General features: G+C 35.4%; 2 protein-coding genes across 3 annotated transcripts; one reads left to right on the top strand and one right to left on the bottom strand.

The window, feature by feature from the left end:
• Positions 1-457: 457 nt before the first annotated feature.
• LOC132310342 (BES1/BZR1 homolog protein 4-like) lies at positions 458-10,837 on the top strand. Of its 2 annotated transcripts, XM_059808528.1 has the most exons (3): positions 462-971; positions 9,323-10,089; positions 10,226-10,837. In XM_059808528.1, exons 1-3 carry the CDS (start codon positions 756-758, stop codon positions 10,227-10,229), a joined length of 987 nt encoding a protein of 328 aa, XP_059664511.1. In that variant the 5' UTR covers positions 462-755; the 3' UTR covers positions 10,230-10,837. The 2 variants fall into 2 exon arrangements, with proteins under 2 accessions (XP_059664518.1, XP_059664511.1); XM_059808535.1 differs by lacking the exon at positions 10,226-10,837 and having other exon boundaries at positions 458-971; positions 9,323-10,093.
• A 1,001-nt stretch (positions 10,838-11,838) lies between these two features.
• LOC132310332 (uncharacterized) lies at positions 11,839-20,399 on the bottom strand. Its single transcript, XM_059808521.1, has 5 exons — positions 20,038-20,399; positions 17,764-18,930; positions 17,184-17,384; positions 16,176-16,371; positions 11,839-12,343 (listed from the first exon to the last, which is right to left on the bottom strand). Exons 1-5 carry the CDS (start codon positions 20,158-20,160, stop codon positions 12,159-12,161), a joined length of 1,872 nt encoding a protein of 623 aa, XP_059664504.1. The 5' UTR covers positions 20,161-20,399; the 3' UTR covers positions 11,839-12,158.
• Positions 20,400-23,062: the final 2,663 nt, after the last annotated feature.

The raw sequence follows: 23,062 nt of genomic DNA on the forward strand, positions 1-23,062 counted from the left end.
AATAAATTATTAAACAAATTAACGTTAACAACCCGTTTAATAAATTTGGTAATTTCTGACCCAATTATTAAACTAATCATTTTTATATGGAAAACAATTTAATTCTCCCACATTAATCTATGGTCATAGATCTAGTTCTCCTCTGGTAAAGTTACATTTATGCCCTCAATCTTCAAATCCACATGATACAAGCAAACTTGTACGAAAATACTACAAAGAGGATGATAATATTACTCGTCGACCCGACCCGAATTCCAACTTATTTGATAGACTTCTCTTTCCTTGAACTTGCCCTCACCTCCACGAGAGTTTATTGAACACCCCAGCTATATGGTACTCCGGAGGACCATTGAATTATGAATGTGATGGTAGACTCCACTACATCCAAGGGTTGGTATGTCCGGGGTATGTACCCGGGTATTCAATAATTTTCCCACCTCCACCTCCCTCTCCTTTCAAAAGACTAAACACGTGCAAAGACCCGCAATTCCAGGATAAAGCTTAAGTGGCTCTCTCGTAAATTTTCTCATCATCCATGCCCCAATATAACAAACAACCCTGTTTAGCTGTTTATTTCATTACCACTTCCATCAGATCATCTGAGACTCATCAAACCGATTCACTCAAACCCTTCCCGCTTTCCGATACCAGAACCCGGTTTTCCGGTACCGAAGTTTCGCTTCCGATTCGGTTCGCATGTATTGATTTTGTTAGGGTTTGTTTGGAGAGTGGTTTTCCGATTGTGCGAGGGTGGTATGACGTCGGGGACGAGGCTTCCGACATGGAAGGAGAGAGAGAACAACAAGAGGAGAGAGAGACGGCGGCGAGCGATCGCGGCGAAGATCTACGCTGGGCTGAGGATGTACGGGAACTACAAGCTCCCTAAGCACTGCGACAACAACGAGGTCTTGAAGGCTCTCTGCAACGAAGCTGGTTGGACCGTCGAAGAAGATGGCACCACTTACAGAAAGGTAAACATCAAATTTCATTCTCTCTCTCTAGTCTGTTGTTTACATTTTGTTAGCTCTATATGGTTTTGATACGTGCGTAGTTTAGCAACCTGTCTGCATAGCAGATAAAATGCGCCAGTGTTGTAGGTCACCAGATCTAAATTTCTTGTTTTTCCAGCGTCTTTTATTTATTTACGATTTTTTGAGGCTTTTTTCCCTTCAATTCTATAAATCAGAGCTCAAATTGCTGTTTATGGTGTCTGCTAACACGCGCGGTATCATATTGCGTAAGTTAGCTAGTAAGAATCACTCTTTCTTCTTTTCGCCTCGTATCTAGAGCGAAATTGTAGAATCAGTAGTAAGCAATTACCTGTTCTCTTTCTCTCTTGAAAGATCGTCAGATACCGTCCGTAAAGTACCGGTTACGTAGTCTGGTTGTTTGTCCAACCGGCGTATGATAGATCACTTCCGACTCTGATTTTTCATTGAAAGCACGAAACACGAAGATTCTATCAATCAGCCAAAAAGTAAAGATCATTAGACAACCTTGCCCCTCCTCAATGCTTTCCGCTTAGTTCATTAAAGTCTGTAGAGCTCTTATTAATCTGGGCAGTTTTGTCATTTCAAGTACCATTCATCTCCTAGATTGAACTCTGAGTTGATGTACCGTGACTGATGTTAAAATAGAATTTTTACAGTCTGTCACACACACACTCTCTCTCTATATTTATATATCTTTTTCTCTTTTTACTCTTTGTGGAGATTCCAGTTTCCGAGTAGTTGTATACTTGAGGTCAATTTGGTAATTTTGGTCAGGGATTGCTTTCTCCGAATTTCGCGGGGAAATGCCTTTTCCTGTCAAGGCGTGGAATTGTTGTTGGGTGGTGAGAGGTTTGTGGGCCGTTGCTGTTTTTATTTATTTATTTATTTATTATTATTATTATTATTTTCTTTATTAGGCTATTGTTTATTGTCCTATGATTAAATACGAAGGAAAAAAGTTATCAAATCTTTGGATTCTTTCATTCTTTGACTTTTCTTTCATTTGGGAGAGCGTGTGACATATTGGATTGAATTTTGTTAGGGAACGGATTGTGGTGGCCTGGTGGCCAGTATAATCATAGTTGACATTATCATTTTCCCTTTATAAAAAAAAAAAAGAAAACTTTTTGACCAATTACATTTATCATGCAATTGTGAGGTTGGATAGTGGCAAAAGAGTATTGCTATGCGTGAATTGGGTCTCACAAAGCTGTTGGCCCTATCGACAGACATCGGACTAGCTGACTAGCTAGTCGGGTGTTGACAATTTTAAAATTTTCCTTAGCAAAAATATTCAAGGGACTACTTATTAGTCATTACCATGTTGCCAATGACACTGTGGCAAGCCTTCCTTCAGCTTGTGTTATTAACTTTTGGGTTTGGATGGGAAGTAGTACTATAGTAGAGAGAAGAAACACATGCTTTATACCAAAAGTTGATAGATTTTTACTAAACAGCAATTCTGTTTTAGCTAAGTCGGGAATTGCCGACTCTCTCACATGGGGTGTCACTCACCATGTGTGTGGTAGAGCTTCCACACCCTATGTGAGAGAGTCGGTTATCACCGCGTTGGTATAGAAGAATTGTGTTTTGCTATCATGTTGTGTGATTGTCACTGTGAGAGACATTCATTGGACTCACTATGAATGGTGAAATCGCAGCTCTACATGGGAACCTTCATGAGCTTTGCAACGCATTGTGGTCAGTATGTACAATTATCATGTGGGAACATTTTTAGGACATTTGGGGCCTATAACTGTCTTCACAATCAATACGTATACTTGATATCTATAAGTATACATATTGATTTACTAAATACATATTGACAGATGGGGCTTATAGCTGTGTACACATTTTTAGGACATGTGGGGCTATGGCTGACTCCAAAATATTTGTTGCATTACTTCAACAATTGATATTTTAGTGTTCTTGGTCCCATGTGGGGCCCACAAATACTGATAGCAAAACAATTTGATGTATCATATATGTTACCTAGGGCCTTGTTACCTTATCATTCATTATCCTCCAGCATTGTATCATAAATGTGTTATGCCTGTTAGGGCATGTTTAAAGTACTGAAGGTGATTGAATATTTTATATCAAGAACAATACATGAAAGGCTTATATATATATATATATATATATAGGAAGTGTGTGTATAAAGTAAAAAATTTGTAAGGATCAAAAATAATATATAAGAATAATTTTGTATTATTATTTATTATATATAAAAGTATTTTAAAGACATATTATTTATTGAAATAATTAACATTATAAAAATTAAAATTAATATAAAATAAATTTGTATATATAATTCTTAGTTTAGGATTTTATTGGTATATTTTTATATATAATTTTTGTTATGTATTTATTGAAATAAATTAAATATTTTTTTCTCTAATTAGATTTTCTTTTATTGAATTTCAGTATTTCCTATTACTATATTATTATTAGTATTTCTCCTCTAATTAGATTTTTATTTTATTGAATTAAATAATTAAGTTTTTTAATATTATATATTTTCTTCTCTAATTAGATTTCCTTTTATTGAATTTCAGTAATTCAATTATTAAATATTATATATTTTTTACTTTAATTAAATTTCCTACTACTATATTATTATTTTTAGTTTTTACTACTATAATTATTTTCTACTACCATATTTTTAAATTAGTTTTTAATATTATATATTTTATTCTCTAATTAGACCTTTTATTGAATTTTACAAGAATATTACTATAAGTCAATGATTTGAAACACCTTATACTTTTAATAATATAATAGTATAGATATATGTATTTGCACGATACAACAGTACAATGAGTACACGAAAAGTTTGTAATAATGGAGAATCTATAACAATAAATATACTTATACATATACATGTGGTATGTGTGTGTATATATATATATATATATATATATATATATATATATATATTATAGTATGTTTATATAGGTTCTTATGGAAGATTTTCGAACTTCGGGAGATAAAAAGGAATAACATAAAAAAGGACTTGTCGAGAAAGTCTTTTCTATTCTTTAGGTAGAAGTTCTTGTAGAGACATAACGAATAGGAGATATTTGATCTACAAGAAAAGAATTCTACCTAAATAATAGGAGAAACTTGCTCTACAAGTATTTTACTAAGAAAGTCAAAATTCAAATATAAATATGGTAACAATCAACCAACTACGAAAAATATGTTGCTCAAGTAGAGTAACGTTAACACACATGGCATATATATGTGTTTGTGTGTGTGTGTGAGAGAGATATAATGATATGGGGTTGAGCAGGGTAGCCTAGTTGGTAGAGACACTCCCCTAATTTCAACTTTGGAAGATAAAAAGGAAAAGTATAATAAAGGAAGTTTACTTTTCTTCCAAAATTGGAAATTAGCTTCATTGGGAAGTTATGTTGGTATAGCTTCCTAAAGAAGTTATATCATAGATTCTTGCTATTCTTTTAGAGCTGGGAAGGAGCCGACAAGACACAGGGTCCTGGTGGGCTCCACCATGGTTGGTGGCCCCGCCAGGGCCCTGTGTCTTGTCAGCTTCTCCCCGACTAAGGTAGAAAGACATTTTCTTATATCATATATATGTCTAAGTGTTTATGTATATACTCCATACCATTAGAGATTTTTTATTAGGGAAGGAAGAAGATGGCTAAGGTGGGGTAGAGTTAATAAATAAGGATATGATAGCATGTGATTTGACTGAGGCTATGGCTTTATGTTATGTTTTGTAGGAAGGAAGGATAGAAGAGAGGAGCATGAATGGAGCCAATTAAGGGCTAGGGGGTGCATGTGCGCGCCTCTCGCGGGAAGGTAACAAAGGGAGTTGGGGCTAGTTTGGCAAAACCTTACTTCACCCGTTAGAAAATTTGTTGTACCAATTCCGTCCTTACTACGGGATGGGTTTGTAATTGGTATACCATCCCGCCCCTACTCTGGTAAACAAAATGCCAACTCCGCCCAGCGTACTCCGTTTAATTGCAGGCCCGGGGGGGGGGGGGGAGGGAAAAAAAAAAAACTACCTAATGTGCTCAAATTGGGCTAACAAATAAGTGACTCGGCTTAAAAATATTAAATATTATATATATATATATATATAATTAAAGGTATATATATAATCGGGGCGGGGGCGGGGCGGGTTCATTACTAAATCTGCCCCCGCCCCAAACCCACTTAGGTTTTTCAATTGTTCTACCATACCCACCCCAATCCCATTTAGGGGGTTACAAAATCCGCCCCATTAGGGGCAGGGCGGAAATCCTCCGAGTTGGGGAAAATTCCCATCCCTGTCCCCTACCCCCTACCCCCTCCCCAACTTCTAAAAAATTGCATTTTTGTATGTATAATTCTTTAAAATTTTGAAATTGCCCTCCTGAATTTTTTAATTACATCCACTCCCCCCACCAAAAAAAAAAAAAAAAACTGATGTTAAATTACTATTTTACAGTTTCTCTCTATACATATATATGTATATATTCCTTTAGTGAAGGTTTCAATTTCCAACCAATCTCTCTCTGCCATTTTTTGAAAGGAGTTCAAGTTCAACTCGGTTTTTTACAGTGAAACTGCCATCTCAAGTGTCTTCACACAGTGACATATTTGAGGTCAATTAGGAAATTTGAATATAAATATTACTCCCGTAATCTAGCTAATCAGGGTTCTCTTGCTTTACACTTTTTCTTGTCAAGAGTGGAATTGTTGTGGGGTGGTACTCGGTGTGTGGGCCTTTGCTGTTCTTTTTCTTTATTGGTTTCTTATTTTTTATCATATGATTGAGAAAGGAAGGAAAAGAGACATCCAATCTTTGGATTCCTTCCTTTGACATTTCTTTCACTTGGGTGAGCGCATAGGCTTATGTTGAATTCAATTTTATTACTAATCTGAAATAATGTGTCGCGGTGAGCACTCTAGAATCATAGTTGATGTTATCATTTCCCTTGAGAAAATTTTGGACTGGGTATAGTTATCAGAGAACAACACGCACACCCATCTCATGTAACGGAAGAAGCTGAATAGTGTCGAAAATGTCCAAAGCGCTACTCTTTTCCATGTTGTCGTTATGGCCTACCTTCCACAACTTACATTCTTTTGGCTTACGGGCTTGTGGGTAGAAGCAGAGAGCAGCAATAAAGTCTGCGTTTGACTAAATAGTGATGATTCTAGTAGGAATTATTTCATGTAACCATCGCACCGTGTGATGGCCATTATGGTAGACCATTCATATAATTCACTGTGAATGGTGAAATCATAGTGACCGTCACATGGTGTGATGGTCACATGAGATAACCTCTCTAATATTCACACCTAGTAAAGGAACAAATTGTGGTCAAAAGATCTTTAATCCATGTGGGAGGACCCACGTGGGGCCTATAACTGCCTCCACAATCAATAGTTATACCCTACATCTTGATTTATTTATACCCTTTTGAGTTTTGACTACTACGCACTTGCACCGTGCATCGATAATTTAGATTCTATCACTCTTTGTTCCATGGGGGCCCTCAAATTCTACCTTACCATTCATTTATGAGTACTAAAAATGTTGTAAATGTGTTGTGGAAGGGTAAAAAGGATTGGAGCCTACAGTTTGACTGTCTTACTTGGGATATCAATGCCTACCTAATCATTGATATGCTTGGTTTGATTAAGTAATACCTATAGATTAGTGGACCCTGTTCCTTTTTTCATTCTGATATGGCAAGATTTATAGGTCTCACGGCAAGATTTAGGTCTCACTTGATTTATAGGAGGGCCATGGTAGGTAACAAACTTGATGGGGAGCTACATCCCAGTTTATGGAACACGAAATAGAAGATTAGCAACCACAATTAACACTAGTTTCTGGATGCCTTATAATGATCCTTTAACCAAGGGTTTTGTTTCGTTACAGATGATAGATTTTTTTCACAACTACATAATCATTGGATTGCTTTATTTGTTTATGTAGCACCTAGAGATGATGGGATCCAGTTCCCTTTTTATAGCTAATGTGGAAAGATTTAGGTCTCATTGGATTTACAGGAGGGCAGTGGTAGGTAACAAACTGGATGGGAGCTACACCCCAGGTATTGGATTATGAAATAGAATATCAGCAACCACAATTAAGACTAGTTTCTTGATGTCCTGTAATGATACTTTAACCAAGGGTTTTGTTTCGTGACAAATGATAGCTCCTTATCGCCAGAATAGAACCACCTTTGATTTAAATATATTATATTCTTACTAAGTGGAGCCTGAGAGCTTGTATTAAATTGGATCAAGAAGTTATAGTTGATTGAGTCATGATGGGTAGATAACATGTGGAAGTAATATAGTCATAATTGACATTAATATTTTCCTTTCAAGTAACTTTTAGTTTGGGTGTAATTGCCATGTTGCCATCATAATGCCATCTACATTTGCTTTTATGTTGTACTGTGAGAATTGAAACAAGAGTTCTGAATATGGGATTTGATCAAATGCGTAGATCTCACTGTGGATGAAAACTATAGTACATTTCCTAGCAATACACAATCACAATCAAGCTTTTGATATCCTAGTAATGGGCCTTCAGATGCTATTGTCGAAATCAGAACAGCCGATCATATTTACATCCTCATTTAATAAGGAAAGCCAAATGTCATGAAATATGTCAAAATTACTCAATGGAGAGGGCCTCCAATCTCCAAAGCTTTACAACGTGGATCTTTGACTTCCTTCTGTTCACTTGAAGTTTGAGATCGTTTTTGTTCTTCCAATTGGAAAAGCTGTGATTGTGGAATTCAAGGTTATTAATCAAATGAAGGAACTGGATCCGATCTTCTCTAGGTGCTGCTTAAACAAATCAGACAAACCCATATCAGCTTTAAAAAAAAGGAACTGGACCCCTCCTCCTTTTCCTTCTCTTTCCCTTCCCTTCACCTCCTACCAAACAGTGGAAAGACTCTCCATTCCCTTCCCTTTTTTTTCCCCTCTTCCCAATTTTCGTTATTACCAAATGCAGCACCAGCACTCATTGGAATAGCTATGGTAGCAGCAGTTAACAAGCTTAAGAAAACCCTACACATTGGGGAAGAAGCATGAAGTCTTGGATTTTAAGGAAGCCATTGCTGATCTCTGATTAATTGTGTCCTGCTAATGAGGGGTTCTGTACTCTCTTTAGTTGGACGGTTAGATTGAGATACTTAGGATTTTTGTTGCCCTTTCTTTTACTTTTATTTTGAGCAATATTATGATATCAATGCAGCTAAAACGACCGATAGATGGGGAAAAAAAAACTATGTTATTATTATTATTTTCCCTTTCTTTGCTCTCTACCAGTCTCAAAACCTTGACCTAAGGCTTGGGGGTTAGACCCCAAACCACTAGGACAAAGGAAGACCAGTAAAACCCTGTTATTTTTTTCACCATGCTCATGAACTTCAGCAGTTCTGAAGGATTCTGTTAAAGAGAAGAAATTTTTACTGGTCTACCTTTGTCCTAGTGGCTTTGGGTCTTAATTCCCAAGTCCTAGGTCAAGGTTTCGAGACCGGTAGAGAGAGGATGAGGAAAAAAGAGAGGACATTTAAATTTTCTTCAATTTAGAAGCTAATTGTGACCTGATATAAATATATGTGTACAGTTGCTTCTACAGTTTAGTTGAGTATGGCCTTCTCTTGCACTATTTCCGCCCGTTGGTGGGTTATAAATCCAATAGATGAAGTTTAGCGCTGAATTGAACTCGCTGTTGGATATTTACCTGATATTTCATGAACTTAAAAGGTTAAACCTAGGACCTGGGAATTTGACCTTATGAATGCCGACTTTGGTATAATGGTCTTCCTTGTTATTGAACTATTACTCGGCCAAATGACTTGGCTGCACTTTTTATAATCTTTTAGTTCATGAACTTCTCAGTCTTTTGAGGCTTATGATTCACTGAGTGATATAAATTTATTTCCAATAACATTTGTCTTTGGCAAGGAAAATTTATTGTGATGTATTTGGCTAAGGAACCCAAAGTTAAATAAACAAATTTGTGATTTTTGCTACTTAAAATTGAAAGAATGAGTAAACATTCAGAAAATTCCTTATAGCAAGTTGGCAACAAGGACAATGAATGTCATGAATATTCACGTGTCTGATTTTCTATGCAGTAATGAGGCATGCTCCAACTAAGTAATAATATTAGTTTGTTACAAAAGGGGTATTATGTCTTGTAGTTGCCACTTGATGAGATCTTTGAAACTACATTTCCATTTGCAATCACAATGCTTGAGCTGTAAAGTACCCAATGACCTTTAATTGTTTTTGGAATTTGGTTTTTTGCTTGCCCTCTAATCATCTCCGGTATTTTGCAGGGTTGCAAACCTGTGGATTGCATGGATATTGCGGGTGGGTCAGCATCAGCAAGTCCATGCTCATCATACCACCCAAGTCCATGTGCGTCTTATAATCCAAGCCCTGCTTCATCTTCCTTTCCAAGCCCAGTCTCATCCCGTTACGCTGCAAATGCCAATAGTAACGCTGATCCCAACTCCCTCATTCCATGGCTCAAAAACCTCTCATCTGGTTCATCTTCAGCATCTTCCAAACTTCCCCATCATCTCTTCGTCCATGCAGGTTCTATTAGTGCTCCAGTCACCCCACCATTGAGCTCACCTACAGCCCGAACTCCCAGAATGAAGGACAATTGGGATGATCCAACTGCTGCTCCTCCCTGGGCCGGGCAGCATTATGCCTTCCCACCTTCTTCCACCCCACCAAGCCCTGGCCGTCAGACCCCTCCTGAATCAGGATGGCTCTCTGGTATTCACACTCCTCAAGATGGGCCATCGTCTCCAACATTCAGCCTCGTCTCATCAAACCCATTTGGCTTCAACTTCAAGGAGGCACTGTCAGGTGGAGGATCCCGCATGTGGACTCCTGGGCAAAGCGGGACATCTTCTCCAGCAGTTAGAGCGGGTTTTGATCAAACAGCAGATGTTCCAATGTCAGATGTGATTTCAGCTGAGTTTGCATTTGGCAGTAATACAAAGGGGCTGGTGAAGCCATGGGAAGGAGAGAGGATTCATGAGGAATGTGTTCCCGATGATCTTGAGCTTACCCTTGGGAACTCTAGAACCAGGTAAAGTTAGTATAAATTTGCTGCTGACTGTATGCAGCATATGGTCTGTTGTTGTTCTGGAGACTGGTAAATGCAGTGCGGTAAGTTCCTATTTTCCTTTGGAGTAATTTACTAATGAATTGTTATGGCACTGCAGATAGTGTGATGTGCGATTGGAGGAGACAACTTTTTATGTCCATTGAATATTTGGTTTCTGCCCTGCCTTGGTGCAAGTTTCAAATTTCGACACACAACTTCTTATCATGTTCATTAAGAAGTGTTCTCGTTGGCACACCTGGGAAGCATAAAATACAGAGCAGGAGCAATTGATCTTTCTTCTTAAGAAACGGAGCTATTAGTAAAATTATAAATACTTCATATGGTGAATTTTGCACCGCTGCTTCAGATATTCATCTGCCTACTTTTTTTTCCTCGATTTTTCCTGGAAAGGAATTTTCCGTTACAGCATTGATACACACCAGTGTTGATTGTTATGCGTGATCTCGATTTTGCAATTGGAATGGATTTTGAATGTCAAGATTAAGTGGCTGATTATCACTTATCCAAGAAAAAGATTAGCTGGTTCGTTATAGATAACTAGTGGTTGCACCTGTTTCAGTGTTGTCATTGTTTATTCTTGTGTCACTTATATTGTATTGTTTTCTATTTTATTGATTTCATTGTACATTAATATTCCTAATGGAAATGATACGGTTCAAAAACTTCCTGCGTGAAGAATGGGTGAAATCCGATCGATATTTTTGCAGTATCCTTTTAATTGTAAGAGCAATCAGAAATCAGAATCAGTACGAGATGTAAACCTTTTTTACCTCTACCTTTTTTTTTAACCACAGAATTAATGTTGCCAGTTTTACATCATTGCGAGGAATCAAAAAAAAAAAATAAAAAAATCTTACTAATATGTTGTGAGACATTCGCAATGAACATAAGATCAAAAATTACTGATCTTTGGGTGCTATCATATGCCTTTGTATCGGCTAAGTTTACGAGTTGGACATCCGCCGCATGAATAAACCACCACCTCTCAGGTCCCTGACTGATTTGGACATCCGCCGCATGAATAAACCACCACCTCTCAGGTCCCTGACTGATTCTACCATAGAGGCCAACGATAGACAATAACTGTTTGCGTGGGGTCTGCAAAATTGGGCCATGGAAGTTATGTTATGCCATGGCCATGGAGTCCCACGGCAGATGATGATATGAATGCCTATGCTTGAGAAAGACATTCTAGAATTCTCTACACTTGGTGTAGAGTTGTAGTATAGATTTGCATGGGATAGCCTAGATTACTATATATTTATTTTGAGCATTCTAGATCCTACTCACAAGACTGATTTGTAATCACACTTGTATAGATACTAGGCTTTAGCCGTCAAATCTCTTAAACTATATACCAAATTAGCTAGAAAGTCCTCCCAAAACTCAAATCAATTTATATGTATAGTCATTTGACTCATTTTCATATTGAATGTAAGACTCTTTTAGCAGGTTAATTTCATCTCAAAATAGCAAATCATTATATCAAGACCATGCTATTTTTTAAATGTTCAAGCAAAATGTCGAAAACAATATTACCCTTAGCAGATGAAAATGTTGTTAGTGACCATGTAATTATTCCTGAATGTAATTTATTTGACTTTTCTAACTCTTAGGAGATGGTTCAGAAACAATAGCATATTTTGAACAGGAAATTCAAACTACCTAGGAGAAACACAAACAATATAATAGGAATTAAACAACCCAGGAGAAACACAAACAATATAATTGGCTGATTTGGTCAGGTATCTCTGTTGTCCAACCATAGCAGTTCATATACAATTTAAACAGGGCCAATTAGGTGTTTGGCACAGTATTTGCTGTTAGTAGTTACATATTTTATTTACAGACTTTCTTCCTCCCAAGGCATACTGTACAACAATTTACAAATGAATTTACATGGACCAATGGATAGTGGTGAAAAACTATTCACAGAGAAGCAAAGCAAATATGCCAGTGATCCCCGAGGATCTCCATTTTAATTCTTCAAAGTCCATTGTAAAATCAGCATTATACACAAAACACGATTGTCACCCCTCAAACTTATGATATAAATCTGCCAGTGCACGATAGAGAACGGCAGCTGCAGGTGGCCTAGGCAATGAGCCAAGAAGAACATCAGATGCATTTATTGAGTGGCTACCATAGAATCGGGAATTCTCTCGTGTGCGGGTTGTGACAATACTTCCTCCTAAAGAACATCCAACGAATGCGCCTGCACAGTAAACAGTAGAAATTTTGAACAGTATAGAAACAAAATTTTATTTAAAAAAAAAAAAAAAACCATCCAAAAGAGGAGGGAAAAAGAGGGACTCCTTTTCCTACCATATCTTCCCTTCAAACATCACCATTGCGTTAATAAAATATGCAAATAACGTATCATCATTTTTCTTCCTCTCCTTACCAAATGGATGGAGAAGACACTTTCATTTTAACACTTTTCATACCTCCTTACTAAACAGATGGATCCTTCGGACCTTTCCTATCCCTCAATTTTCCCTTCCTCACAATGCAAAATTTCAAATTTCAAACAAGGCCATTTGACGAAGGAAATGGTATGTATATTTATTAATTGAAAACTTGTAGGAACCAAATCCAACCTTGTCCAAAGTTGCCATATTGACTTATTAATTTTTAGCTAATTTTTAGGGAAACTTGGATTTTAGTGATCAAAAACCTAAACAAAATTGCTCTAAAATGACCATAAAGTAAAAAAAAAAATGAATGGTCACCAAATTCAAAACTTAATTGCTAGGAAGTCACCGTTTGATTATTTATTCCATAAATGCCCTTCTTATAATACATTATGTATAATTTTAAATTTTATACATTAAACATTTTTTTTCTTCTTTTTTTTTTTTTTTTTTTTTTTTGTGCACACCTTATACACGAACAGGCCTTATCAAATCATAAATGACCTCCCCATCCCAATCTTATCACATATAAAACCGGCCAACAAATCAACTGAACTTTTAAAAATAATTTTGAGGCCCACAATATTCACATTCTCATCCTTTTTGGTAGCCTTTAGTTTCAGAAAAATGCAGAGCGCTTCAGTCAATGTACAACATCCTCAAAAGAAACTAAAAGCAAAAAACAAAAATCTTTCGAAATAGACCGACTTCAATTGACCCCAAAGAAACTGTAAATCAAAGGTTAGAAAAGATATTTTATCACAGTATATTATAGATATATATAGAGAGAGAGCGAGTTAGAGTCCCTGACAGGACGAGTGAAATTTGGTGGAAAATAGGTCGGGCATCTGTGTTCATCGGAAAAATCTGAGAGACGTTTGGGTGGGAGAAGAATGCAGGAGCAACGTATGACCACCACCATTGCTTCAGATTGTGACCAGAAAATTACTCAAAATAATACTCCCTCCGTCCCACAAAAAGGGTCCACCTTTTCAATTTTTGGCTATCCCAAAACTATAGTCCCAAACTCCCAATTCAAAATCCAATGTACTATTTTTTAATATTCCTTGCCTTGAAGTTATAAAAGCACGTGGACCCACCATAGAAGGGTATATTTGGAAATTCATTCCATACTACTATAATAAAATATATATATATTAAAAACTACACTCTTAAAAAGTTGGATTACCAGAAAGGGAAAATTTTTGTGGGACGGGATTATTCTTCATCTAAAAAAACAAGATTCTCCAATCACTTCTGCTGCCGGCATTTCCACCTTCTTCTTCCTTGTCAATGCCTTCCCCTCTCCATACACCATTCAACGATAGATCTAATTCCTCCTCCCGCCGTTGACCTTTGTAATTTGACCTTACCATTTTTTATTAAATAACTAAGTAATTTGAAAAAATTAAACCTGAATGGTCACTTACTAGCAATTAATTTTTCATTTGGTCACTCTTCATATTTTCTTTACTTTATGGTCACTGCAAAGCAATTATGTCTAGGTTTGATCACTAAAATCAAATTTTCCCTAATTTTTATTTTACTATTCTTATTAACCTTTCCCAAAGTTCTACAAACTTTTAATATTTTTATAATTTTAAAACAATTTTGAGATACAAATTTTGTCAAATATTCACCTTCAAGTATTACCATTTAAGTTCTTAAAATTGAATTGCTTTATAAGATCTTAAAAACTTCTTAATGAACATCATGTGGTATTTGGATATGAAGATTTGATCAAAATAATATTGAATAGGTGATTTTAACAATTTAATCTGAATAAACAATTGGACATCTAGGATGTCGCAGAGAGGGTTGGAGAGGCAAACTCATTCTGCTTTAGTACAATCTTGCATCATTTTAGGACTAGACTTATAGGACCTAACTTGTTTAGGCTTGAGTAACAGATATAACGAGAGGACAGGACAGAGATTGCAAATTAATAAAGGGGGAAATCGAGAAGAATATAAGAGATGTGACATCATGTGCCAGATGAAGATAAAGAAGCACAAGTAGGAAGAGGAAATATGCAAGGCCCGGTCAAAGAACCTCGGGCTTAAGAAAGAATAGGTAGATGAGTTGGGGTTTTGCTTCGACCCATTTCAAGTGTGTTATGTGCCAAATTGCACCAAATCTTAGGAAGGCTGGAATTTGACACAATCAATCATTAACATTAAAAGAGCATGTGACATGAACCAAGAATAAGAATAAAAGAAAAGTCTCCACTTTATTATATTTAACAAGGTAATATAACTCTAAAGAAGAGGCAACCTGTAAAGGATAAACGAGAAAGACCCTGCCCAACTTGATACGGTTGCATAAACACCAAAACATCATTTCTTTCATTGTTAGTTCATTGATGGAGGGAAAGAGAAAAGGGGGATTGGCCGCGGGGGGTAGGGGGGTGGGGTTGGTTGGAGGACTAATTCCCACATTATTGTTTTCTAAGAGGATTAAAGTTGAAGACTGGTTATATGAATCACAAAACTATGAACTATATCCATACTTGAAGAAAAGTAAAAACGGATAAACTAATAATAAGGTCCCACTTCTTTCTCTAAGAGAAATGATGGTATTAATCCTTAATATCATAAAGTGACACACAGTGGCCTACCCCATCTCCATGCGATATAAAGGGATGATGATGATAAAGAGACACGCAGTGACAGGTATAGGCTAATGAAGACTTTCAAGAGCTAACCCCCATGATTTGGAACACCACAAAAATTCTCTCTATATTCATATAAGATCCAGGTATCTTTCTGTAAGAGGGCTAAGCATGCTTTCACTAAAAATCAATCAATAAACTACAAAATAGAATGAATTGGATAAATAAGCACTACTTCTATCCAATCATCCACTTAAATCAGGAAAAATTCATTAATGATCTATGAAGCATGAACACAGACACGAGACACGAGACACGAGACACGGGTACGACACGGCGATACAGCAAATTTTTAAAAAATAGGACATAGACACCGCAAGGATATGGCAATATAATTTTTTATATATATTTAATTTTTTCTCAATTTTATATTTATATTCCTAAACACAACCTATTTAAATTAGTTCCACCAAATAGCATATATTGTTTTTGAAAAACAGAATGGTTAATATGCCCAAATTCCATTAAAATATAAATACTTGTAATATACTAATATGTGTGTGTGTGTGTGTCCAAGGCACAATTTTTTATCCCTTTAACCAAACAAGTTGAAAGACACGATAAGATTGAAAGGTTCTGATCTTATCCCCTCATTCTCCTCCTTTCCCGGTACTAAAACTCTCTCCATCTCCTCTCTTCTCTCCATCTCCATCTCTCTCCTTCATTAACAGTATCACAGCTCTCAGACCTTTTATCTCTCGTCCAGCCATTCCTCTCTTATCTCCTCTATCTCTAGATTTATTATATCTCAACTTTAAGCATCTGGGTTGAACAGATACACATATATGCACAACAGCCGTGTCCTCCGACATGTCAGCAGCGTGTCGACGGCATATCTTAATAAATTATTATTATTTTAAATAGGGACACTTCTATTGCACGTCCGACACGAGTCCGACTATGATATGGGTGTCTGTGCTTCATAGGTAATGATACTTAAATTAACTCAGATAAACAGATACCTTTACTGCAGCTATATGTATAACAAGCAGCATAGCCACCATCACCAGCTCTTACATCAGCTTCAAATGTCCGCCCAACAATTCCCACAGCTGCACTCAGACCAGCTCCTATTGAAAGATGCACATCGCCACTAAATGTCCTGACAGCATCATCTGTTCTCAACACAACTATGAAGTCTGTCAATTCTCCTCCAGCCTGCAAACAGATGAACCATTAATAAGAAAGAAAAAACCAGGAAAAAAACATTCTTAAATCATGATTACAATTAGATACTTCAGCACAAGAAAAATGGACACGAGATGAAAGAATCCTCGAAACAAAGTTAGTAATGCCCAAAAAAAATATAGTATACAAAAATGATCTCTTGCACAACGGTGAGAAAGAAACTTTCTCCACACCAAGCACATTGACCATTGGATGTGATCAAAGTGTAAAAAAGATAATTACCAAAAAATATATCAATCACATCCAACGATCACTCTGCTTGGTGTTGATGAGTTTCTTGCTCACCGGTGTGCAAGAGATCATTACTCTCTCTCTCTATATATATATGTATGTATAGGTAACTAAATTTCGTAACTATATTTAATATGTATTTATATCACATGGTGCCTTAATTCACTCAACCTCACATCTTATTTTACCTTGAATTTAAGACTCTAGGAGAGCTAGGCACCTTAAGCCTTTAATTGCTACAATTATATCTCAAATGACCAGTGACGTGAATCCTAACCCCAAGCCAAGCATGACCAACAGACTTGCAAATAGAGTACCTCTAAAGAGCGGAGAAATGCGGAAAGCAGACAATTTGCAAATAGAATCAGAATACAGAGCTACAATCAGTTTCTTCTCTAATCTTTTTGGTAAGTAAGAGACAATCAGTTGTGTTAGGAATGCCGTCGTAATTTCTTATTCTCTTCAAATTTAATTGTAGACACGAACTTTGAAAAGGAATTTAGTCAATTTACATGTATAAAGGGCACTTTTCCAAAAATGAGTTACTTCACCTGAGCTCCCCAGCTCACACCAAGAGAAGATATAGCAGAGGGTGGAGACCATGAGCCATCCTCCCTACGAGCAACCACGAGTCCTGTTCCAATATTGTAGCTGACCATCATGCCAACTTTCACGACAGTAAGAATTGCAAGGCCTTTTGCTTGTCGGAGTATAGCATCTGGAATTAACTTCTCAGGTCTCAGAGAACCAACCTGAGCAATTATATATCATAAAGTTATATATTGTTGAGAAATCAAGAATCTCAGCGTAATTATTTAACTAAATAGATTGCATCTGGCATCATAACATGCTTATTTTACTTTCATGAACAAAAGAATCCAAGGCAAAAAAAAATAATTGTTTATCAATTGTTCAAAAGATTCCCTCTCTTCAGGACATAAGTTTGATGCAAATTTTCTTTTAAGGGCAGAGAGAATAATTCAAATGTGACTAGCACAGTTGCTATAATAGCAGACCTTCTAGATGAAACTCTACTGTAAGAATGGTTTTTTTTCAAGGTACTCTGATTGCTTCGCTTAAATTCAGAAGACTTCTAATAGAAATTACAATAGCTCAGAGCTAAAGTCATACCGTATTGTAACCCCGGACAGTGTTTGTGGCTTTGTATATCTCATATTCCATAGACTGTCCCCAAGGAAAATTTACCCAAGATCTTAAAGTGCTGAGATCTGTCAGGTCATGGGTTGCCAATTGAGCAGCATGACTAACTTGATCCATTAAGTATGGCTGGAAAGACTCAAGACGCACACAACATACATCACATACTCGTTGTGGATCCCCAACACGGAACCTTGCTGGCAACAAGCTCCTTCCTCTAGAACAATCGCTGCAAAATATTCCTCCGCAAAACCGGCAGTGATGCCTGGTGCACATAATAGGGTGAAACCGCACACTACACAGCATACAAGCAGCAGCTGCACTATCAGGCAACCATTTTGGAGGCTCTGCTTCAAGAATTTCCATTGCGTCACCAAAATTGGCCTCTGTGAGGGTTTGAGCCATCTCTTTCCAAGCTTGCTCAACCAGGTGGCTTGATGTCCATGAAATTTTATGAATATCGCTATGAGCAAAAGATCTCACTTTTCCTCGTGCCACAAGTAACATTTCAACTACCACATCCCACATAGTCAACTCTTTATCTTCCCCAACATACTGACTCCACCCGATTTCTCCATCAGGAAAATAACCCCCATTTGAGGAGAAACCTCTGATCCACTCTTCATGCTCGCTTTCTGACATAGCTGGAACAGAAACAGGTATCCAAGCTCCAGTTTCCTCAGGGTGTGGCAAGTCATAATAGAAGTATTTTCCTAGTTTTTGATGGCTTGCATTCATTTCTTTCTTATCATCATTGACCTCCCCTGTAGGGTGATGTAATTCAGTATCACATTCTTCAGATTTAGCCATCTGTTGGCCAATGAAACCACTCTTCTCTTTATACTCCTCCCTTGTGTGTTGAGCTAATTTAGTATTAATTTCTTCAGGTTTATCCATTTGTTGGCCCACAAAACCTCCATTCTCATCGTTCTCATCCTTCTTGCATTGAGGTAATTCAATATCGCATTCTTGAGTACTAGCCATTTGTTGATTAATAAAACCTCCTTCCTCATCCATCTTCTTTGAGCATTGAGGTTTTTCGGCATCACATTCTTCATATGCAGCCATTTGCTGGCTCATGAAGTCTAACGTGGCTTCTGAACCACTATGCCTGCCGGTTTTTCCATCTACCCAACAATCCTGTCATTATCATCAAAGTAGACATGGCAGGAGAATTAGGTAATTAATCAACAATGTTACATTTGGTTATGAAACTGTTCAACTATCCCCAAGTGCCAACCAGTTTATCATTCCAAAACTATATAGCATAATTCCAGGAAAAAGTAAATGAAAACCAGACTCAAATGGAACACAATGTTAAAGACCAAATGGAGAGAGAGAGAGAGAGAGATCCAACAGAGTATCAGCTTCACATGCCTGTTTTGTAAGGTTATCCTTTTTAAATCATACCAAGGTGAGTTGGGGATTTTGGCAATAACAAGTAATAATTTTCAGCCATGGAGGAGATTCATGGAATTGTGATTTTTAATCTTAAGTTGGGCCTTTCTTCTTAATGAAGGAGCATTTATGTATTTTGACTTAATGTTTATTTTCATCAGTCGGTTTATCTCGACTAGTTAAAGAAAGAGAAGTGTTTTTCAAGGCAAGAGTAGTGTTTCACTGCAGCAAGTGTGGGTGTAGATCTACAAAGGGTTGCTCATCACTATCACTTCTTCCGGTGTGGAAACTACTTATTACTGAATGGCCTGCAGATGTACCCCTTAGTTCCGGACCAAGTAAATAATTGTTCTATATCTACGGTTGTGTTTTCTTTAATCCTACGAATGCACTTAGAATCATTAGTTGCACTTGCTAGAGTTTTAGGGTTTATTCTTGTTACTTGGAGTTCGTAATTTCCAGCAAATCAGTGACTAGCAGTGGTTCGAAAAATGATTCAGAGGTTTATAATTAAAAAAAGAATGAAAACAGACTTTTATTTTAGATTTTACCCTCTTGCTTCCATAATAAAAGGAAATTTTGTTTGAATTCAAATGATTTTGCTTCAAAGCAAAAACTCAGGCTGATTTCTGTTAACGCCAGATAAATCAAAAAACAATTTCCTACCTTTCCCTTCAACCAAGACGAATCAATATCATAACATCAGCTGTAGCAGATAAATTTACAGATTCGTACCTATCCCAATTTTTCTTTTTCATAATTCAATCGAACAGAATTGAAATTCTATTGAATCGTCAATCAAACGACACCAAACCAGATAAAATAATTCAGAAAATCAACGGCAATTACCGTCTGAGAGTTGGAACTTCGGTTGATGGTCTCTCTGGTGATCGAGAGAGTAGAAACCCTAGACTCAAACGGCTGAAAATCTCCTTCAGCTTGAGATTTGGAGAGGAAATTGTCGCCCTTCATTCATGGGTTAAATTTGAAGAATCGTAGAATTATAGCAATCAATCGATGTAAAAGCGAACAAAAACGAAGTCTTTTTCGCGAATTGTAATGGGCAACTGCTGAATGAAGAAAGATTTTAAGCGCTACAACGTATATATAGAGATAGAGAATTTTCTTTGCTTGAAGCTTAACAGCGAATTGTTCAGAGACGCAAGAGGAAATAAAACTAAAAGAGTATTCATTAAGATAATATCACAATTCAGGAAAAAATTAAATAAAGTATGCGACATTGTTAAAGCAGAAGAAAGTAAATTGTATGATTATTCAGGAAAAAATTAAATAAAGTATTTGATAATGAAGGAAAAAAGAAAATACTTGTCTTATTTTATGAGTAAAAAAATAATTTATTTAGGTTCTCACATGCATTTTCTAAAATAGAAATTGAATAAAAAAATCATAGTTTTTTTTTTTTTTTCAAATTATTCATTTGGGGAGGATAATTAAGTGTCAGTATTACAACATTTTCAACAGTGTGTTAAAAAATATATTTTTTATAAAATATATACAGTGTAAATTTTTTTATCTCACATTATTATGACACATTATATTTACCAAAAAATATATATATATATAGACAACTAAGAGTTGCTCTTACCCTCTTCATAATACTATTTTATATTTTCTTATTAAATTATTTGTATAATAATATTAATTATACTATTTAGTTTAATTTTAATATTATTATCAATTTTATCATTAAATAAAAAATAAATAAATTTGTAAATACAATTTTTTTTTTATGATTAACTTATTATTAAAATTTTATTATTTATAATAAAATTTAGTATAGTGATATTGGCACGCATTACGTAATGACAAAATTAACCCAATCAAACACGTCCACCATTCCTGTCTTAATTTATCTCTTCCTAAAGATCGCACTTTCTTCAACCTAGACAAACATCCCTTGTTTATATTAGTGTTAATTTTACTTGCCATGTTGGAATCCGTCGAGAAAGAGATGTAAGATGTTGCGGGAGAGAGAAATCTTAGGTTTTAATTTGAGAAAAATTTAGATAAAAAAAAAAAAAAAAATGGTACAAGATTACTTCTAATGATGAATTCGAAAACTTAGGTGTCGGAATCTGACCACATAACTAAAAAACGATCATAGAAAGTTTACACATGGGCTAAAACAAAGAAAGTTCTATTAGCCCAAAAACGATGGCCTTTAACAAATTATAGCGATTTGCCGGTGATTAATTTTTGACCTTTATCAATTAGTGAACAATGAGTTTGGGTTTATAAAGATGGAAGTTTCTACTATTTGTATACCATAATTTTTGTAATTGTTGGATGGTGAGGGAAAAATTGTGTTTTCAAGGTCTAACACGATAAACTTTAGAAAAAAATGAGTTCTTATTGGAAATCTATGGAAAACATTCAATTTTGCATAATTAGAAAGTAAAAGAATTATTCTAACCCACACCATCATCCAAGGAAAATATTCCGAAATTGCAACATCGCCAACCTTTCTTTTTATTTCGTATTTTTTAACTTGTTGGATTTCTTTCTATTCGTTCATGACTACTACAAATAAAATCTCCGACGAATATATTATTTACAGTTTAATTTTTGGCTTGAAAAATGGAAGAAATGCGAGAGGGTTAAATTGCCAATTTAATTAATAACGGAAAAAGGTGGAACACTTGTGGAGAAATTTGGAGCGCCAATAACAGCTCCCTAAAACTTATTATACTCATGTTAAACCTATTTTATTGTAGAAAAATACATTTTTTTTTCCATACAATATATTGATGAAAAATTAATAAATTACTTAAATAAAAAATACATTCTTTTTCAACTAATATATTCATGAAAAATTAATAAAATTGTTTTATGATTTTTTATTTAAGATTTTTGTTTAAACAATTAATTTAAAAAATTAAACATAAATTTATGTAAATTTAACGCAAAATATGTCAGCAAACCAGCAGAAGGGGGTGTAGTGTATTTGACGAAAAATAAAATATCTAACTAACATCATAATTTATTTATTTTTTTCACATAAAAAAATCCAACTAACATTGTAATTTTATTTTATTTTCAAATCAAAAGGCAAACAAAAGAATCATTCAATGTCAATATTGATTTGTTGAACTGAAAAAAATAGTTAAAATACTTGACAAAAATAATAACCAAATATAGATTTTGATAATATTTTCATTGAATACCGAAATAACCGTTTACAAATTATAGTATAAATACCAATTATAGATAGAAAAAAAAAATTAGTACAACCCTGCGGATCAAATGGCTGAATATTTTGATAGTTAAAATGATTGAATCACCCTCAATGTATCATTAAATATTTTTTTGAGGAGTCATATTTGAACTTTAAAAAAAAAAAATACACATAATAGTACTAATTTCTGTTTTTTCAAGAGGGCACATGGTCCCTCCGCCCCTGCCAATCAATATGAATTTTTTTTTCATAATTTATTTTCATAAGAAAATAAGTTTACTGTAATTCAATAAAAAAGAACATTATGGTCGGTTAATATATAGTTTAGGCATTGAGGCATTTTACAACAAAATGCAAGAGTTCAGAGGGTATTATGCACTAAATATATTTCAAGAAAGTTATTTATAAATTCAAACAAAATTTAGTTTTCCCTAAAATCAAATGTCGTGTAAATTCAAAAGAAATAATATGCTAAAGTGAACAAGTACGGGACAATGCCTCCTCTTTCCTATATTGACTAGTCACACGTTGGTTACTTTTATTTTATAGTACTTCCGGCTATATAAATTTCAAAAACTTTGACTCACCATCATCGTTTATTTTTGAGTCATTTGAAGTCATTTTTAGTCATATTCCTTTTATAAACTTATATACTATTTATATCTCATATTAGATGTT

The sequence above is a fragment of the Cornus florida genome, unplaced genomic scaffold (genome assembly GCF_030987335.1).
Source record: "Cornus florida cultivar Cherokee Brave unplaced genomic scaffold, ASM3098733v1 CherokeeBrave_3.0.0_Hap2_Chr01, whole genome shotgun sequence".
NCBI classification, from domain to species: Eukaryota; Viridiplantae; Streptophyta; class Magnoliopsida; order Cornales; family Cornaceae; genus Cornus; species Cornus florida.

Excerpts from the sequence above, each read along its gene's own strand:
- LOC132310342 (XM_059808535.1), top strand. The coding sequence starts at position 756 with ATGACGTCGGGGACGAGGCTTCCGACATGGAAGGAGAGAGAGAACAAC. Across the intron at positions 972-9,322 it reads ATGGCACCACTTACAGAAAG|GGTTGCAAACCTGTGGATTG; the intron begins GTAAACATCAAA and ends GGTATTTTGCAG.
- LOC132310332 (XM_059808521.1), bottom strand. The coding sequence starts at position 20,160 with ATGAAGGGCGACAATTTCCTCTCCAAATCTCAAGCTGAAGGAGATTTT. Across the intron at positions 18,931-20,037 it reads GAAGTTCCAACTCTCAGACG|GATTGTTGGGTAGATGGAAA; the intron begins GTAATTGCCGTT and ends TGATAATGACAG. Across the intron at positions 12,344-16,175 it reads TACATATAGCTGCAGTAAAG|GCGCATTCGTTGGATGTTCT; the intron begins GTATCTGTTTAT and ends TTTACTGTGCAG.